Source organism: Desmodus rotundus, chromosome 8, assembly GCF_022682495.2.
Source record: "Desmodus rotundus isolate HL8 chromosome 8, HLdesRot8A.1, whole genome shotgun sequence".
NCBI classification, from domain to species: Eukaryota; Metazoa; Chordata; class Mammalia; order Chiroptera; family Phyllostomidae; genus Desmodus; species Desmodus rotundus.
In genome coordinates, this window is record NC_071394.1 from 81,090,732 (window position 1) to 81,109,281 (window position 18,550).

General features: G+C 38.0%; 1 protein-coding gene across 12 annotated transcripts in view; it reads left to right on the forward strand.

Annotated features, from left to right (window-relative positions):
• Positions 1 to 18,550, forward strand: part of CADPS (calcium dependent secretion activator) — a 494,727-nt gene that overhangs the window by 379,481 nt on the left and 96,696 nt on the right. For 5 of the 12 annotated variants that reach the window (XM_053929763.2, XM_053929765.2, XM_053929770.2 and 2 more), the window contains 3 exons: positions 259 to 322; positions 727 to 850; positions 15,790 to 15,896. In XM_053929763.2, the coding sequence (XP_053785738.1) occupies positions 259 to 322; positions 727 to 850; positions 15,790 to 15,896 (295 nt within the window). Of the gene's footprint in view, positions 1 to 258; positions 323 to 726; positions 851 to 3,195; positions 3,265 to 4,134; positions 4,153 to 15,789; positions 15,897 to 18,550 lie in introns of all 12 variants that reach the window. The other 7 variants (XM_053929773.2, XM_071222267.1, XM_071222268.1 and 4 more) reach the window with 2 other exon arrangements.

Below are 18,550 nucleotides of genomic sequence, written 5' to 3' on the forward strand. Positions count from 1 at the left end.
AGAACTCTAAACAGAATCTTGTTATCACTCTAAATATTCTTTTCTGTTGCAGACGTTTGCAGAGTCTCTCTTTAGTCTTTCACACATACACATATATACACACATATATGGTGTGAATTCATATTAACATAACACAATGTGACAAAATAAAAAGATTTGCTGTTCCTCAGAGAGAATTTCTACCAGAATCAAATTTCAGAATATTTCATGCTTAAATGTAATAAATTATGTAACCTGAAGAATTTTCTCTTTTTTTAGGTATTGCTTTCCATTTGGTCGACCTGAAGGTGCTTTGAAAGCTACTCTTTCATTGCTGGAAAGGGTAAGAATAAAAGTAAAAGACAGATTACAAATACACAGAGACATAAATGTAATTGTAATGAAAGATGATGGTTGAATAACCTAGTTTGTAATTTTGTGGGGTTTTGTTTACCACTCATCAAATATCAGAATAAGTGTGAGAAAATTGCCCAAAATTCTAGGTGTTTTATCTCCAGACTCCCAAATAGTTGGATATATTGAAGATATGCTCCTTGCTCTTCCCAGACAGGCTTTGCCATCCTAACTGTGCATTGCAATTCTGTGTTTTTTCTACTGATGGAACTTGGTCAATATTAAATCACAAGAAGGCATTCACAGCTAATTTGAGCCTTGAACCCTTTAAGAAGTTTAAATGAGTATCACATTTAGTTGAACCATTTTAATAACCTTTTTTTCCACCTTAAGGTTTTGATGAAAGATATTGTTACCCCAGTGCCACAAGAGGAGGTAAAAACAGTCATCCGTAAATGTCTAGAGCAGGCTGCTTTGGTCAACTACTCTCGGCTATCAGAGTATGCCAAAATTGAAGGTAAGGCTCTCTTCTGCACCCAGTTTTTAATTTAAAATTTTGTACGCCTCCCTGGGGAAGTCTCTCTCTATTCTGATGGACACCAAGAAACAGTGGTCCATCTGAGTGTGTTAAGCGGAAACTTGAAAGCACTCAAAATGTGAAAATGTGGAATCTTCCTTGGATGTAGCCAAGTAAATGAATTAAAAAGCAGGGGCTCAGGAATCAGTCTTTATGAGGGAAGAATATTGAACATGGAATGTTTTCAGATAACTAAGGTCCTTCTGGAAGTCTGTGTTGGCCCTAGGTTTGCTCTGTGGCTGATGTCTGATTATTAAAGAGTTCTATAGGGTTGCTACCTTCTTTAAATAGAGGAAAACAAAGCAGTTTGTTGTCAACTGTTGATAGCATTGTAAGTAAAACAAGAATTGAATAAAGCAACATCAAGATTTTGCTTAACTTTTTCTTGCCCCTTGAACTTTCAAGGGGTTGTCTTTGGTAGCATTTCAAACTTGATGGCAAGTTAATGTCCAGCCCTCTCTGATGGCTCCTGGTTTGCTTTCAATCTCATTCATTATTAAAACACTAGACTTAGGATGGTCATTACTACTGCCCTCTTGAGTTTTAGGGAAGCAGTCACTGATGACCAAGTAGTCACCCAGAAGTCACTTTGAATAAACTCTACTTGAAAAGATACGGTTCTTTGGGACCTATGCAACTGCAAAGGTATTAATCATTTTTCATTGTTACCCTGTTGGCTGCTATAGGGTGATTTGAAAACCACTCCCAACTTGACCAGTGGTGTAAGTGTATAAATGTAGAAGTTCTGTGTGCAAAACTCAATGTGTCCGCATTCTGGAATCTGATGTTCTCTCACATGTGAAACACCAGCAAATGCCCATCGTCTGCCTTCAGGACATGACTGGGGGGAAAATAAAGACCTAACCAACCAAAATGCTTCACTTACCCTGCCAAAGTCCTTATTTTCCTAGAGAATTAGGTTAAGATCATGTCAAGTTCACAGTGTTCTCTACATTACATGTCTCCCTCCCTCAATTTTGTCCGTCTGACAATGCAAATTGTGTACCAGTGGTAATGAATTCATTGTTATGCATCCAGGGAGAAACACTTAAGAATTGGGCACTAAAAGGATGTTTATCAACTCTTGACTTGGTAATGAGTGACAAAAATAGAGGGACAAGAAGATCATTAAAAGGGCTTTATTAGCAAATAATTGTTCCAGCATTTACCTTCCTAGGACATAATGATTGGTTGTATTTGGTAATGTCAACTAGGAACCCAGTAATTCTAGGCAAGGACAGAGATGGGATGGAAAGAAGAAACGCTTGGTTGCCATGGCTGCTGCCTCATAGGTCTTGGTCTAGCTATTACTAGTCTTTTGGTAAGATCACTCTCTTCTTTCAGATAAGTATATCCAAAAACAAACCTTAAGATCTGTAAGTAAAAATGCATTCATTTCCAAAATAGATCAGCTGGTCTGTAATTTCCTTTTGTGCCTCAATTCTTCTTGGTTGTGTTAATTATCTTTTGCACTGTGACTTTTAGGTCTGGGGATTCTTTGAAGAAACCAATCTTTTTTTCCAACTCTCTTTTCAGAGAAGTACCTCATTCCACACTACTTGCTCTCTTTGCTTCTCTCCTTCTTTGTTCGTGATTGGCTCAGCCACTTTTTGACATCACCTCTGCAAAAGTGGCTGTGACACCAATTTCAAAGCATGCTGGGATTGTTAATTCAGACAACCCAACATCCTCTGGCTGCATGTATTAGGTTTTCTTTCATGAACATAGTCCACTGTAGGCTGAGACATTGCAGCTGTAAAGATATGACTGCCAGACAACCTTCTTTTACAAGGTTCCAATCCTACACTCGGAAAAGAAACCTTTCATTTTTACATTTGAGTCCCTCTGTGAGCATTAACAGCTTAGTTCCCAGAGAATTTTGTAAAAAAAACTTATAGTAATATTGCTGGAGACTATGTTTATGAAGAAATACCTCAAGAGCCTTAGATACTAAAGTCTGAAATCCTTAGTATCTTGGAGCCTTAAACCAATGAAATCCTGTTTCCCTTTACTCATGATGTTTTTGGTCATTGTATTCCTGCAAACAATTCTAAAAAAACGTGTAAAGTCATGGTCACAATCTCTCTCGTGACTCACGGCATGCTGAATGGTTAATCCAGTAGATCTCCAATTTTGAAACTCCTTTTTCTTTTATCCTGTGTTTATCCCAAAATACTCTGTGGCTATTTTCCCTTGAGCTAATGTAACGTTTTCCTCTAACCTATGACCTTTAACCTCTTTACCTCTGACCTAAGCCTCTTGCATGCCCAAATCCTCTTTTATAGGGAAAAAGAGAGAAATGTATGAGCATCCTGTCTTCTGCTTGGCCTCCCAAGTGATGGATTTAACCATTCGTGAGTACCTACCACCTCCTCGCCATGCTGTCTTCACTCTTTCTGTTTTCATTATTTCAAGAAAATCCAGATCCAAATCAACTCACTCTCCTTGCTTCAAGTTGTTTAGCATTGGCTTGTCTGTTGATTCTGTCTGTGAAACCCAGTGTAAGAAGTCCAGTCACTTTTTATCAGCCTAAACCAGGTTAGACAATTAAGCCATTTGTTTGTGATAAACTCAGGTTTGTCTGTAAGTTTTTTAGTTATTCTCTGTCTGTGACCTGAATGCATTTTTACTTTGCTTGTGTGTAACCCCAATTTGTAAAGTGCTTGTCACTGGTACACAATCAAAAGGTAGCATCTAGGCTGAGAGCAATGTGTTAGGTGTCAGATAAAGGACAGCTGGGGCAAAATCATGCCTTCTTTTCCATGTCTAACATGTCAAACTATTATGGGTATAAGATCATATGAGGTGGTCCATTCTCTGTAAAAATTAGATCTTATATGCCTCCTGTCTGTTCTCTCTCAAGCTGGGAAGCTTTTCCTTGTTCTCTCTGGAGGTTTTGACTTGTGCTTGTCCACTAAGCTTTGGCCAGAACATATGACTTAATTGTCATTTAGAGAGTTCACATATGTTTCATAGCTTGATTTCACATTAAACGTAATTTTACTAATTTTCTATTTGTGCAGCATTTTCCACCTCTGTGAAGGAGCCTTTTTTTGCTGGCCCCCATACTTCGGGGCAGTGGGAGCCCAAGGGCAATCTTTTCTTCCAATATCATGTATCACACATAAGTGGGGGGCATTTTGGTCCACTTGCTCATTAATCCTGCATATGTGTTCTTGTTTCTCTTTCTCTTCTCTCCTTGTTGTGCTCTCTCTTTCAAATAGAGAATCAAAAGGATGCAGGTGAACCAACTGTATATGCATTATAAACTATCAGGATTGTTGAGTTATATTTAGTTTTTGTTTTTGTTTTTGTGTTTTAATGGCTCCTTAACGTATGTACTCCCAAAGACTGGTGTGGAGTTGCAATAATACTTAAGGAGTTAATTTGTGCTGTCTGAATATCCCTCATGCCCATTAGACATTGACCTTTATAAAGTAGAATTTCTGTAAAGGCATAAGCTTTGGAGGAACAGAACTCTGGTTTGCTATGGAACTTCATTTCATCCTTGGTTTCAGGATTCCAGTGATTTGGCCTCATGTGCTTTTAAAAAACAGTTACTGAACCAAACTAATTGTCATTTTTGTTTTTCATTTCTTTTTTCTGTTTTCTACCCTGATGAGAAGTTGGTGTTCTTTGATGAATGTTTATCAGCCAAGACAGAGAAAAGTTGTGTTTGTGTTGTTCTTGTGTGTATCATGTGATAAGGCAGGGTGCAGGCAGGGTGGCTGCACAGAGGCCATTGCTGGAAGCTTCATGAGAGAAAAGCTCTTAGAAAGTCTTCTACCTTTGGATGTTTTCTTCTTGTTTAGTCAAAAGACTTCTGAGCATATTGTGAGGAAAGCTCTAATAAATGAAAGTACAGTATTAACTACTATTTTTAAGGTCTAAAGGATTGTCAAAAGAGAATTATAATTTAATTGAAGTTAAACATTTCATTTAATCAAAGTTGTACATATTTCAGATCAATTCAGAAAGTGTTTTTGTGTACATGCAAGCACTAGCCTGGAAATAAGTATCTGAAGACTCACAAACCTATGTTCAAGACATACAAGCCTTTTTTGTCCCTGGAAGGGAAGGTATTCACTCATTTATTCACTCACTCATTCATTCATTCATTCAGTAACTGTTTAGTGGGAGCCTACCATGTGCCAGGTACAGTGGTGAAAACCAGGGACTATGTAAACAGCAGGAAAACAGCTGTTAACCTTATGAAGCATCCATGTGCAAATGGGTACAGTGTCAATTTATAAATTAAGTAGGTGGCAGCACCAATTGGTAGAGTTATTCATAAGAGGACATTGTCAGAAAGCTTCGAAAATCTTCATAAGGCTGGAAAGGTTGAACTGCATCTTGAAAGATGAATTAGAATCAGTGGAAGGGATCTGGGATTGGAAAGTAGAGAGACATCCTAGATAGAGAGAGTAATATGTGAAAATACCATATATCTAATAAAAATAGCTATGCTTATTCAATGTATAAGCTTATTCAATGGTGCAGAGCTTATGTACCAGCTATGACTATTAAGTGCTTTATATGTATTGATTCATTTAATCCTCAAAACCCCTTATGAGGTAGATACTACTATTATTCCCATTATGGGGAAGAGCAAAGTGGGTTACAGAGAGGTTAATTAACACACTCCTGGAAGAATAGGGTAGAGCCAGAATCTGAGCCCAGGCAGAGGCAACGCTCTTAATTATTCTGAAAGTCAGTGTGGCTGCAAACAGAATGAAATTATGGCAGTAATGGGTGCTGATGATGGCAATGTAGGCAGGAGGCAAGACTTCAAAACCCTTTGTATGCCTTAATAATGTAGAGTTCAGACTGTGTCTCATGGTCCAAAATTTCTTAACCTGGAATCTGTGCCAACTTTAACAGGCATGTGGATTTTTCTAAGGAAAAACTCCACAGCTCTCACTTCCAAAGGCCTATTTAAATGCTCTTTAATTAAAGGCTCTTTAAGCAATAGGATGGCTTGGCGATTTGCAATTCAGGAGAATCATACTGGCACTGGTGGAGAGAAAGGACTCAGAAAGAGGAATAGAGTAAAACTGGACCTAAAACTTAATGTCAAAGCAGAGATGGGTTTGAAACCTGGTATGTCAGAGGCTTCTTCTAAGCAAAACAAGTTTCAGGCACAATCATAATCATAATTACTTCTTTCCCGAACTTTTCGTCTTTTATCTTGCCCTCCCTCTCCATTTTCAATCTCCTGAGAGGGAACTAAGCACAAATACATGGGTGGGTATTCAAAATGATCTGTATGGAGGTGGCAGGGCACAGCTGGAGTTACATGTGCAAACTGAGATGGAATGTGGACAGCTATGGAGTGCTTTGCTCAGGCTGTGCTTGGAGAGGCTATGGGACTCTGCAGATGGCATTTTGGTGGACTTATGCTTTCTGTCTGGTGGTATTATTAGAAATTAAATGTTCAGTTTAATTACAGTATCTGAAAAAAAAGTAAAAGGCTGCTACTGTATAAAAGAAAAGTGACTCCTGCACATAAATTTATTATTTTAAATACCTTTCCATTTAAACCATCACATGTTGTGACCCCACCAAGCTTTGAGAAGACACTACTATTGCTGTTTTGCCTCTATTCTTGATTAAATACTTGTATAATTTTCCGAGCATGATAAAAATTCTGCTGGAACTTGAAATAAAACAATTTTCCTTCAAATACACCAAAGATTTGCAAAATAGATAGATGATAGATGATAGATAGATAGATAGATAAATAGACAGATAGGTAGATGATAGATAGATAGATATTCTAGAGATAGGGAAATAGCCAGCCAACCCACCTATGAGTCAAGGCACTGTGCTAAGGACTTTATATGGAGGATCTAATTCAATATTTACCCCTTTTACAGATGAGGGAGCTGACATTTGGAGAAGATAAGTGAATTTCTCAAGCAGGATTTGACAGATCTTTCTAAATTCAAGCACCATGCCTTTTTTTTTTTTTTTTTTTGTCTCTTTCCTAAATATAGCTTTTCCAGCTGATGTGGTGGGCAGTTGGATAATATCCATTCATTGACTGGATAAATTCAAAAACACACAACTTTTAATCAGAAAAACTACCAAAAAAACAGAGCAGTCCTTTCTGAGACCAGATCATTGCCGAAATTTTTCCATTGTGAAGTCTTCATAAGGGTAGTTGAGACTCCCTGAGATTACCGAAGAACTGAAGACTTTTTTTCTCCCCAGTTGACAGAAACTTCCTAAAGTAGGAGAAATCCATCCAAAGGCCATCCAAGGAAATTTTGTAGTGCTGTGTTTCAGTATCTTTCCCTATCTACAGTCAAACTTCCTACAGGTTCAAGGCCAGTTGAAGGAAAAGAAGAAAGAGCTAAGCTTACAATACTTGAACACACAATGCAGAGCCACCCACCCAGGGGACAGTGAGGGCAAATCCCAGCTCACCAAGCTCCAGGCCCCTCTAAAATGAGCACCAATTCATGCTTTATGTCTTACACAAGAAACAAAATACTTATTTTTCCTTCTTGTTTCAGGGATGCATAAATCAGGGTTTCCACACTTGAGTTATTTTGTAGACTAGTATCTCATTTATATGTTATAAATAAAGTGAGGAGGGCAAGGAGAAACATGTTTTAAACACTGTCACCAAGAGGGATCATGGAGGAAAAGAGGATGTGTTAAAAAATATGCCATAAACCAATAAATATGAAATCAATGTCTCTTCTACCAGAAAAAAAATAGATACTGCTGCTGCTGCTGATGATGATGATAACTGTCCTTTATTGAGAACTGAGTATGTATTTAATAGTTACATGCATATCTCATTTAATTCTCAGCACACCTCTATAAGTAGTATTTTATCACCCTATTTCATTGAATCTAAAAGGCCAATAATTTTAAGACGCACCATTAATTCATGTACTCCTAAGAAAAAAAACAATGCTGCCAACTAAATTGCTAGATGCCATCAAGTGTAAATGCATCCAATTTCAAAAATGTTAAAATATGCCACTTATACTCAATGAAATAAGAAATCAATCTTTGTGTATAGAAATACAAAGAGCTAGAAATGAGACATGTTATTTACCCAAGGTCACATAGCTTGATAGTTACAGAGACAGAATTTGAACATCAGCCTAATTTCTAAGCCCACATGTTGAACTCTTAAATTATGAAATACTTGTGATTGTTAGTGATAAAATTGTAAGACCAAGAAGGGGTTCCTCAATCACCTAATCTAAACTTTCACTTGATGGATAAAAAAATAGAAGCCTAGCTGTTTCCAAGTAAAATAGGCAGTTAGTGACCCTAGTTTGGGGTCCACACACTGTTCAGGAGCCTTCACACCCCAACCAGGCTGACTTACCTTTCAGCCCAGCAATAATGGCCTAACCCAATCCATTAACTGGCCTGAGCTTCCACAATGACAGTTAATGATGCCCAGTGTCCACATATGAGACTCCTGTTTATGCAGCTCCAAGAAAATACTACCTCAGAACCAGCCTGAGCACTCAGGATTTGTTACACCAAAAATTTAAATCATTAGCCTGCCTCCAATGAGTTTTTTAACCTCTTTATGACTCACTTATTTTCCTCCCCCAAAAGGTCACTGTGAAGATCAAAACACATATTCCAAATAAAGCCCATAGCACAGTGCCTGCCACATAGTGATCATTATATATATATATAATATGTTATTTGTTTGTTATTTAAAAGAAAACTTCCAAATCTAAATATGTGGTATAGACATATTATTTGATTTCAAAAATGGAATATAAAATAATGCATCTCAAGCTTCAATGTTCATACATTAAGACTATGATAAAGAGAAATGCAAGGTGCTGCAGTAGTCCAGGGTCTTTCATGCACTGCAAGGAGGATGTCATCATGGAGGTCAAGAGCTGGTTCCCTAAGAACTGCCTAGGATGTCCCCTGACTTTGCTAAAGTATTTGCCTCTATTCATCATCCTTCCACATGCACCAAGATCCTGCCCCAGAAAGCTTGTGGCCATATAGGCGAAAGCTTATTTGGGGACTGGGTTGATACTTAATAGTACTATTAAATCAATATCCTAGCTATAGTAAGTGAACCCCCCAATAAAAAATCATATACCTTAAGCAAGAAAAGGGAATTTTTGGCCAGTGTAGCTAGGAACTGGCCTCAGGGATAAAGAATTTTAGCATGTTTTGATCTCTCCAACTGCTGACGCACTTCTTTAATATGACTGGGGGTCATGGTAGGGAGATTGCTGGGAACATGGTCACAGATAACACTGGCTTTTAACCCTATAAGAAAACAAGCTTTCCTCTCTAAGCAACTATATAAAATTCCAGAGGAGTGTCTCATAGGTATGCTTGGCTCACATGTTAACCTCTGAGCCAGTCAAATTCCCATGATGGTGTGGATGCTATGGTTGTCCTGGCTTGGCTCACATGACTGCCTCTGTAGGTTTCATTATTTGACATTCCCAGCAGAACCACGTGGAGTCGGGGGAAGGCATTACATACCAAGAATAACAGAGATCTACTACTGTGTCTATCCAGTAGCAAGATTAATTTCACTGTGCTTAAGTGCAATAGCTCATTCTTAAGGACAAAGAAGTCAAATTAGAGAAGAAAATATCATAATAGCATTATTTCTTCCTTGTAGATACGTTATTTTAATTTAAATAAAAAGTATTTGTAATGATATTAAATCATTTTAAATTACATTAAAACAACTGAAATTGTTCTCTGGTTTGGAAGTTTAGGTTATAATGTTTACTATTCAGCAATTCAGCTTAGTACATGCATTAAGTAACCAGGGGCTTTGGGTAAATGATACAAGTTCCTATGTCATTTGTATGCACATTGCAACACCAAGTTATCTGTTTTGCCTTGAAAGCAATGCACTGGGTGGGATACACTAAGGATTCTGCCAATATTTGAGGATCTGTTCTGGGCTAGGCATTGTCCTAGCCCCTAGATATAGAGAATTCACTAGGCCTAGAGGGAGACAGACATGTATATACTTTGCTATTGTTAAAGGCTGGAAGTGCTCAAATAGAGGTATCAACAGAGGACTTGGGCCTTTGCTGTGAAGGCAGCTTCTTGTTATAAAGGGGGTCTCCCTAAGGCTTATGAGCAGGAGTGTGGCAGGCTCAGATCCATGCTTACAGAAGAGACAAAGATAACTTCAATTTAAACAGCAAAGAGGGTGATCCATGATTCATCCGATAGTCTTTATTACCATATACTTCATACTGTCCTAAAGATAAAATCTTCTGAAAGTGAATGAGGAGTATACAAGGGAATCAGTTATGTAATTTACAGCCCCACTGAAAAAAATGATGCTGAACTGTAACCGTGTATTGAATGTATGGTCCACACAGCCATTGTGTTAGGGAGGCAGGGTACTCTGGGAAGCATGATGTGTCTATCTGCTTGGCTTTCTGTTTATACTCTAGTTTTTATCCACGCCTAGCCCTAAATCATAGCAAATGGCTACAGGCTAGTTATTTTCAATATATGCACTGCCATCTTCAGTGACACATCAGTAGATTGGAACTTGGTAGTAAGTGGGCTTTCCATCAGCCATATCCATCTTTTATATGATATTTCAGAGACTGGCAATTCACTCACTGGAACCAGGGATGGTCACGTTATTTAAGGGCTAAATGGGGTGTCTCTCACTCCTGGATGCTCCTCTTCCTTGGCTTAGCTGAGCATACAGAGGAATTCTCTTTGTTTTTCTGCAGTCACATTTAACTCTCTCTCTGGAAGCCAAGCAGATTTAATTGTGTAAACATAAGCAATGGTAATTGGGTAAATGAAGTTGGAAACCAAGGTATGATGTTTTTGTTTTGCTCTGTGAGGGGAAAAAATAGGGAGCTTGTTTTTCTATAGTGGCAAACCTCACTGTCAGAATTCTGGACAGACAGTTGGCAGTTGGGAATCCCTTTATGAATTTGCATCAAGACCACGGAGCTGAAATATGTAGCTGTTGCCTCGTGGGTTATGGAGCAGCCTGGGGACATTTCATTGTTTTATAAACCACCAGAACAAGTGTTTCTCTACACAGGTTCAGTTTTCTGGATGAGAATGAATAAGGAGTTTCCAGGAGAATTGTACACTCACGCAACATGCATTTGCATTCATTAAAAAGCCAGGAGGATATACTACCAGAGATGTACCTAACTTTCAGCACAACTGTAGGTGGAAGACCAGATTTTGAGAAAATTTAAATATGAGAACTTTTTTAATAAAGAAATGTTCAGTCATTGCCTTCCTTTAAATAGCTGTTATTTAAAACTGATTTTTCCAAATTCTATTCACATACAATCTTTCACAAACAAAAGATTTAAATAAAAGGAGACGGGTAAATACTTTTTAGCCCTGCATACATTCTTGGTCCCACAAGAAAAGGATTTCATTAATTTTGCTTTTAATAGATACTTTTGCCATAATGTTATAGTTATCCTTATTGCTGATATTTTTATTAATATTGCTAGAATTCCATTTCCTATAAGCCTACAGTAAAATTCATTTTCCCAGTAAAAAATTCAAGCAAACCAAGAAGCAAAATTGGCAATAGAATATGTCCCCCTCATCGTACAGATTGCTTTATAAATGAGAACTATTAGAATGGAGTGGGTCCAAGGTTAATGAGGCATCATGGAAAAGAGAGTCGTCAGAGCTGACAGTGCTCTGTGCCCGTATTGAAGAAGTGGCTATTGTTATAGGATGTTTGCTGTGCTGATATTGTAAACCACATGACAGATGGGTCAACTGCTGATTATGGTATTCTAACATTTGGAGTAGCAAGTAACATATTTGATAAACTGGCAAGTTTTTATATATGATTCAACCCACAATATAAAAGCCACGAGAATTCCAAATTGAAAATAATTAAATGAGCTGGAAACAATCAGATACCACACATTTTTCCCCAAAATGACAGATTTTGACATGTTGAAATTTCACAAAGGGAGCAAGAATATCCCCTAGCTCACTTGAACTAATAACGGCCCTTCATCTGCTCTTGCAAGGCAATTAATTCCTGCCTTTTCACAATGTTGGAGAGAACAATAAACACTTGTAGGCACCTTAGGCTTTGCAGGGATCTGGCCCGTGCATTGTTTTATTTGCTCTTATCAGCAACCCTGCAAGGTACACCAAAAAGATATTAGTATTCTTGAATTATAGATGAGAAAACTGAAGCACAGAGAGGTTTAGGTAGAAGGTGCAAGGTTACGTAGAAAGTGAAGCAGTATACAGAGGGTGAGAAGCCAATCTTCCAACTACAACTGCATCATGTCCTATTTGTGATCATCTGTAAGAAGGAAGCAGCTATTAACATGTGTCCTTTATTGTATGAAAGTGTGTCTTGTTTCGGTCGATGATGCTGCCACCATCATTCATGTGCATCCATTATAATAAAGGCATCCGGCATTCGCATTCCACCTCTGAGTGTCTCTATAAGGTGGTGCTGGTGGCATTGCTCAGAGTCTTGTCCAGTAATGGTGCAGTAACACCAAGAAAGCAGCAGCTCTCCATTAGTGTTTTGTCATTTCTGCTTGTTTGATGATTCTTTTCAGTCTGTCATCTTACTTGTCCCCTCTGTGAAGGTCACTTTGTCTCTTTACTTTTTTGCTGTCTCTCTTCACCTACCTGAGCAGCTCCCCAGCTACCTCCTGGGCCTCCTCCGCCCACCCAAATGCAGACCAGCATGTTATATCAGAGGCTCAAAGGCATGCCTAGGCCAAAATCAAGTACTGTAAACTTCTAACATTCCTTTACTCGGCATCTTTCTAGTTTAGTTTGCTTTTCCATTCATTTTTCTTCTTGAAATTTTGTTTTGTTTTAGAATACTAAGCTGAGGTTCAGCTCTCAAGTTTGACACTGTAGATTTTGCAAAAGAGAGCATTTATTTCCAAATGTCCACATTTTTTGTCTAGCTATGTCTGACATATGCAACATTTTCAAACCTCAATGTCAGCACAAAATAACATCGTTGTTGCATAACATTTTGCATGATGATTTTTATATGTTATGAGCTTCAATTCTGTTGTATGAAAGTTTACTAAATAAATTGTATTTTTAGTTCCCCTTCGTCAGTGCTCCAGCTAGTACAAGATCGGGTGGTAGGAATATTGCAATACATTTCAAGACAGCAGAAGGGACAAAAACAATCATTTCTAAGCTCAAATTTCTCCTTGACCTCAGTTGGGAGAGGGGGGACGTACTAGCGGATTTTGCACAATATTTTCTTTAAAGACAACATCTTAGAAAAGTTGCTTTTAGTACTTTTTTTGCCGTTTAACTACTAAGTTAGCTATGCAAATAAAAGGGAAAATAGTTCCATGTCTCAATAAAGCAGCTTGATCTCTAGGCAGTGGAACTGCAGCTAATCAATAGCAAATGAAAGTCTGGCTACCCGGGTTAAATGGATGATCAAGCATTCTACTTTAAAGCATCCTTAACCTGCTTACTTTAATGGTTGCATGTTAAAGTAACATTGCAAAAGGTTTTATTAAACATACTGTCTGTATATATACATCAGGCATACACATGTCTGTGTACATGTGCAAACACTCACAGAATGGCTGTGTGCACATATACACTTTATGTGTATCTATTAATATATATTGTAGTCAATCTAAAAGTACTACATATTAAAACAAATCTTCAGGTGGTCCTAGCTTAAGCATCTTCGATTTCTTCAAACACGAATATCATTCACAGTTTTTAAATGAAAGTGTATAAAAGTATTGGTGGGAATTATTTCATTTCTACATGATATGTCATGTACAGCTAGAATTCCCCTCGATTTGGTGAGTATTCCATCCAAAAGGACAATGCTCTCTGTTTTTAAAGCAAGAGATTTCAAAGATGTGCCCAAGTGGGATTTCCTGCAGATTTGTATTAATGTGCAGGCTTGTCTGGTTACTAGAAAATGTATGTAAGTGTGTGATGTGTGTATGTGGGTGTATGTGTCAAATGGGTAATAAGCATAGAATGAGGAATTTGTAAATTGATGTGTAAATGTGAATATCAACTAATAAAAAAGAATAACCTATGCATATTTACTATCAAAATGCAAGTACCTCACTCTACACATATTACCCAAAAATATATACACAGTATGTTTGTAGAAATGCCTGAAAGTCTACTAATGAAATGATGGTAGTCCATTCATGAAATTACAAACAGACCAGGTGCCCCAAAAGCACACAAATCATATTACTTCTCCAAATATTTATTGCTCTGGCCTAGGCAGTGTGCTATTGGCCCCTGAACTCCACACACCTCCCTGCTCTAAGTGTTGGATATTTGCTGCCTGACCTGCGTATGTATGTTCCCTGCAGTTCCCACCTTCATGCCCTAACCAGTTCCAGCCATACTTCCACCTGAGTGCTGCAGAAACAATGGAGCTTTTCATTGGCTTGGGTCCAGAAAGCCCATTTTCACACCAGTCCCCAGGCATTGTTGGACTGAATTCCCTCGATAATCTTACCCAGTCCCATCCATCACTCTTAGCTCACAGAGGGGTTGGGACACTCATGTTGCAGTGTCTCACTGGACTTGTTTTTCATTATTAAATCCTAAACTACTAATCATGTGATACACTCATCACCTATCTAACAAATACACAGAGAAAATTATGGGTCACTTTTTTGTAAAGGCACAACCTCCTAAGATTTTGCTTAAACGCCCACCCAAAACAAAACAAGACATCAACAAACATTTCTCTGAAGCATTAAGTAATCTCTACAAGAAAAATCCTGAAGCCAAATATATCTGCTTCAGTTAAAGAGCTGAAAATAAGTTTCAGCAGTCCGTTTTTGCACCTACACACCTGCCTGTGGAATCGAGCTAAATGAACCTTATTGCCATTACATGCCAGGGGCTCCTACTGACTGAGGCTTAAGGTTTGAAGGGATCTAAGCATGAAATACAAGATTCCCTGTGAGTTCACACTGGCAATTTCATTGGCTATGAAAAGCCTTTATATTTTAAATGTTACTCTTTTCTGCCAGTAAAAAAAGTTTGTAAGTTTGGGTAACACAATGACATTGCCAAACATTCATGAATTCGGCTCTGTAAAGAATGCAGTATAAACCAGGGTTCAGTTTGTTGTTGAGTCAGATAAAAACACACCCCTTTCAACACTATAGAAACTTAAAAGCAGGGAAAAATTTTGAGTACATTTTCCAGCTAACTGATAAGGTTTCAATTATACCAACCAGTAGCACAAACTACCACTACTTTACCCAAAAATCTACCCCCAACACAATTTTAATAATTCAATCCTGCCTTCTACCTAGTGGCCTAGGAATTTCCATTAGGTTTCTTTTCAATCTCCTCCCTGGATAACTTAAAACAGCCAGACCTTTGACTCTGCATTTTTAAAATGAACATTGCAACACCTGTTAAACTTGCAGACCCATAATAAAACATAGTCTGTAGTATCAAATGTTTAAGGACAAATCCAGGGAACAAATGTAGCAGCAATCAAGATTAAGCTTCTGTTACATCTTCCCACTTCAAGTTGCACAAACACAGTCTAGAGTGTGATATAAGATAGTAGTATATTTATGCTGTCTTTAAAGAACGTGTGTACAAAATGTCACTCAATTTGAAATGGGCTGTTATAGACAATATAGCTTAATATGTCAATTTGAAGCTGGAGCACTGCTTTTTCTTAATATGTCTTATGATGATAATGATTATGGTGATAATAACAATAAAATGGCTTTATGGTTTGCTCACTACTAATTTTGTGGCTCTTAACATTTGCATGACACTTTTTTAAAAATTGATAACTATGCAGAGTTTTTTATCTACTCATTCTAATGGCCACAAAACTAGCCTGACGCTTTCGCTGAATGTTAACACAAATTCTTGTACTACAGAAAATGTAGGCCGCTTAATCACTCCTGCCAAAAAGCTCGAAGACACAATACGTCTTGCTGAACTAGTCATTGAAGTTCTTCAGCAGAATGAGGAGCACCACGCAGAGGTGAGCAGGTGTGGTGGGAAAACGTATCTTGGTGTTCTTTAGCAGAGGTTGCAGAACTGATTTTACTGGTGATATTATGACTAAGATGCCTTAACACCCATTTTCTTTTCACCTGGCCTTGCAAAGAGAATGAAAGTGGAAGTTTGGCAAGGAGGAACCTTTGCAAGGTTGTTTAAAACAACCAAAAAATGATTGTGTGTTGTATGATTCAGCTTAAGTTTTCAGATGTTTATAGCAACAAGCAAAAAAGGTGAGTGTATTTTTTAAATATTATTCAAACAGCATATGGTTATTGTCCAGAGCACACGAAATACTTTTTGGTCTCTTGTGGTTGTTTTTGTTGCCACCACTGTTGTTTTTATTTACTTGATTTGATGTGTGGATTGCAGGCTGTTTTTGGATTTATCTCTGTATCTTATTCTGCTTGCACTAGAGTCTCCATTTGTTAACCTTAGATGGCCCAAGTGGCTAAACACTGTGACAGAAGTAAATTATTCTCTGTTGTTCAACTTACATTCCCCAACATACATTTAAATAAATATAGCATATTAAAAAAAACACTGTAAAAATGATTGTTTTGATAATAATTATAAACCAAGGGATTTCAAGGCTAACTAAATCCCAAACCTGTAAGGACTTAAACAACCCAACCCTTTCAAGAAAAGATTCCAAGATTCCATTATGGTCAAACTATTATATCACTGCTTGCTTCAAAACTGAGATTTAAGGTCATATCTCTTAAAATAATCTTCCTGAAAATTGCACTATTTCTCACTCTTCCTCTCCTTTCAACTCTACAGCAAAAAGGGAAGAAAAGGCATTCCATAAAAGTAATTTCTCAAGCACTTAAAATGGTCATTCCCATGACTAAATGAAAATTAACAGTACAGTTAACTAATATCTAATACACATAAACCCAGTCATCCCGAATAATGCCTGACTGCATATTTAAATTTCCTCCTTGTTCTTCTACTGTTCCACTCAATCGTGGCTGATCGTGGCAGGGGAAAGAGGTATGTGACTAAACCAAATGAGCCAGCCACCTGCTGTTATAGTTTGTGCATGCCCTTCCAGTACCATGTCTTCTAATGGGACTTCCCCCGGGTGCTCCTGCTTTCTAACACTGACCCAAGGAATGTAACAGCAACTTCTAGTGGGCTGCTTGTGAAATGGGGGGCCCTTCACAGCAGAGTATATGTGGGGTGATTCTCTCGTGCGTGCATGAAGCAATTGACACACCTAACCACGACTGCAGTTACATCCTGACATGTGCCTCCTACCTGCCTTGATTCTATCCTTAGCCTGTCCTAGTTTCCTATGTCTGTCTGTACTTCAGCAGATGAGTACCAAACGTAGTAACTAGTAGCTAGGCAGAGTGATACTAATCTTCCTCTATGACTGTCTGTATGTGAATCATATATACAGTATTTATATAGAGAGAGAGTGCTACAGAATTGTTATTTCCCCAGAACCGTCCTAAGAACAGGGTGAAGACCCTTTGAGGAGGGTGTAACTAACTCCTACTACCCCCAACAATGCATTGTTAGGAGAAGAGGGGCCAAACCAGCACCCTCCAAACAGAAACTTAGGTCTAACCTCCAGACAGATAAAATTAAGTTGGGCTAGAATTTTTTCCTACTCTATCCTATCTGACATTCTTTTCAGGTTGGGGGTATTTGGGGTTCAAGTGGTGGTAAGTATATTCTTTCTGGGTGCCCACAAGAGCACCTCCAGAGTCATGGTGGGTTCTGGCTTGCTCTCCCGATTCAGATGTTGAGGCTCTTCGCATGATGATGAACCAAATTACACATTTTTGAAGACATGGGTATGAAGAAGATGATCTTCCTCAGTCACTGTTTTGCTTTTAAATAAAATGATAGAAGGAAAATGACAGATATGCTTGATTTATAATCAGGTTATTTACTCAGACTGCTATAGGCTAAGAAAGGATGTTTTCCCAAATTACTCAAAAGAGGTACCAAAGGAAGGTTAATATCCTGAAGCAGACGGGTTTTTTTGTTTTTTGTTTTCACTTTTCCGCCAAACATTTTCACTAAGTGCTAATCATCATCTTAAACTGCCCTAGTAACCATGATCATAAAAATATTTTAATCTTGCATATTCAAAAGCCATTCAGGGTAAATAAATAGGGTAAAATAAATTCAGTTCTGTTTTCATTTACTATCTTTAGAAATTAGGAATGAAAGTTTCAGGATACTTTGGAATTTAGAGACCCAATTTGCTTTCAGATTAATGTACAGGATTATTTCCTGAATTAGTAATTTCACCCAATCACAAAACTCCATCACTCAGGCCATCAAAAGCTAGCTACCTGCTGAGCCCTGAGGCAATGACCTCTGTGCCTTTTTGATGGGCAAGGAGGCATGAGGCAGTCTTGGCCTTCAAACAATGGAAGTCAGAGTGGCCAGGGGCCCAGGCTCTATGTTGTAAAAGCTTGAGTTTGAACCCTAGTTTTACCTCTTCCCTGCTTTGTGGTTTCAGCCTAGTTATTTAACCTCTCTAATCCTGTCAATTGGAGATAACAGTAGAATCTACCTAAGATGATTGTTGTTAAGGTGGAAGGCTATGTTAGGTAAAGCATCTGGTATCATGCTTGGCATATAGTAAGCACTCAACAAAGCTTGGGTGTTGTA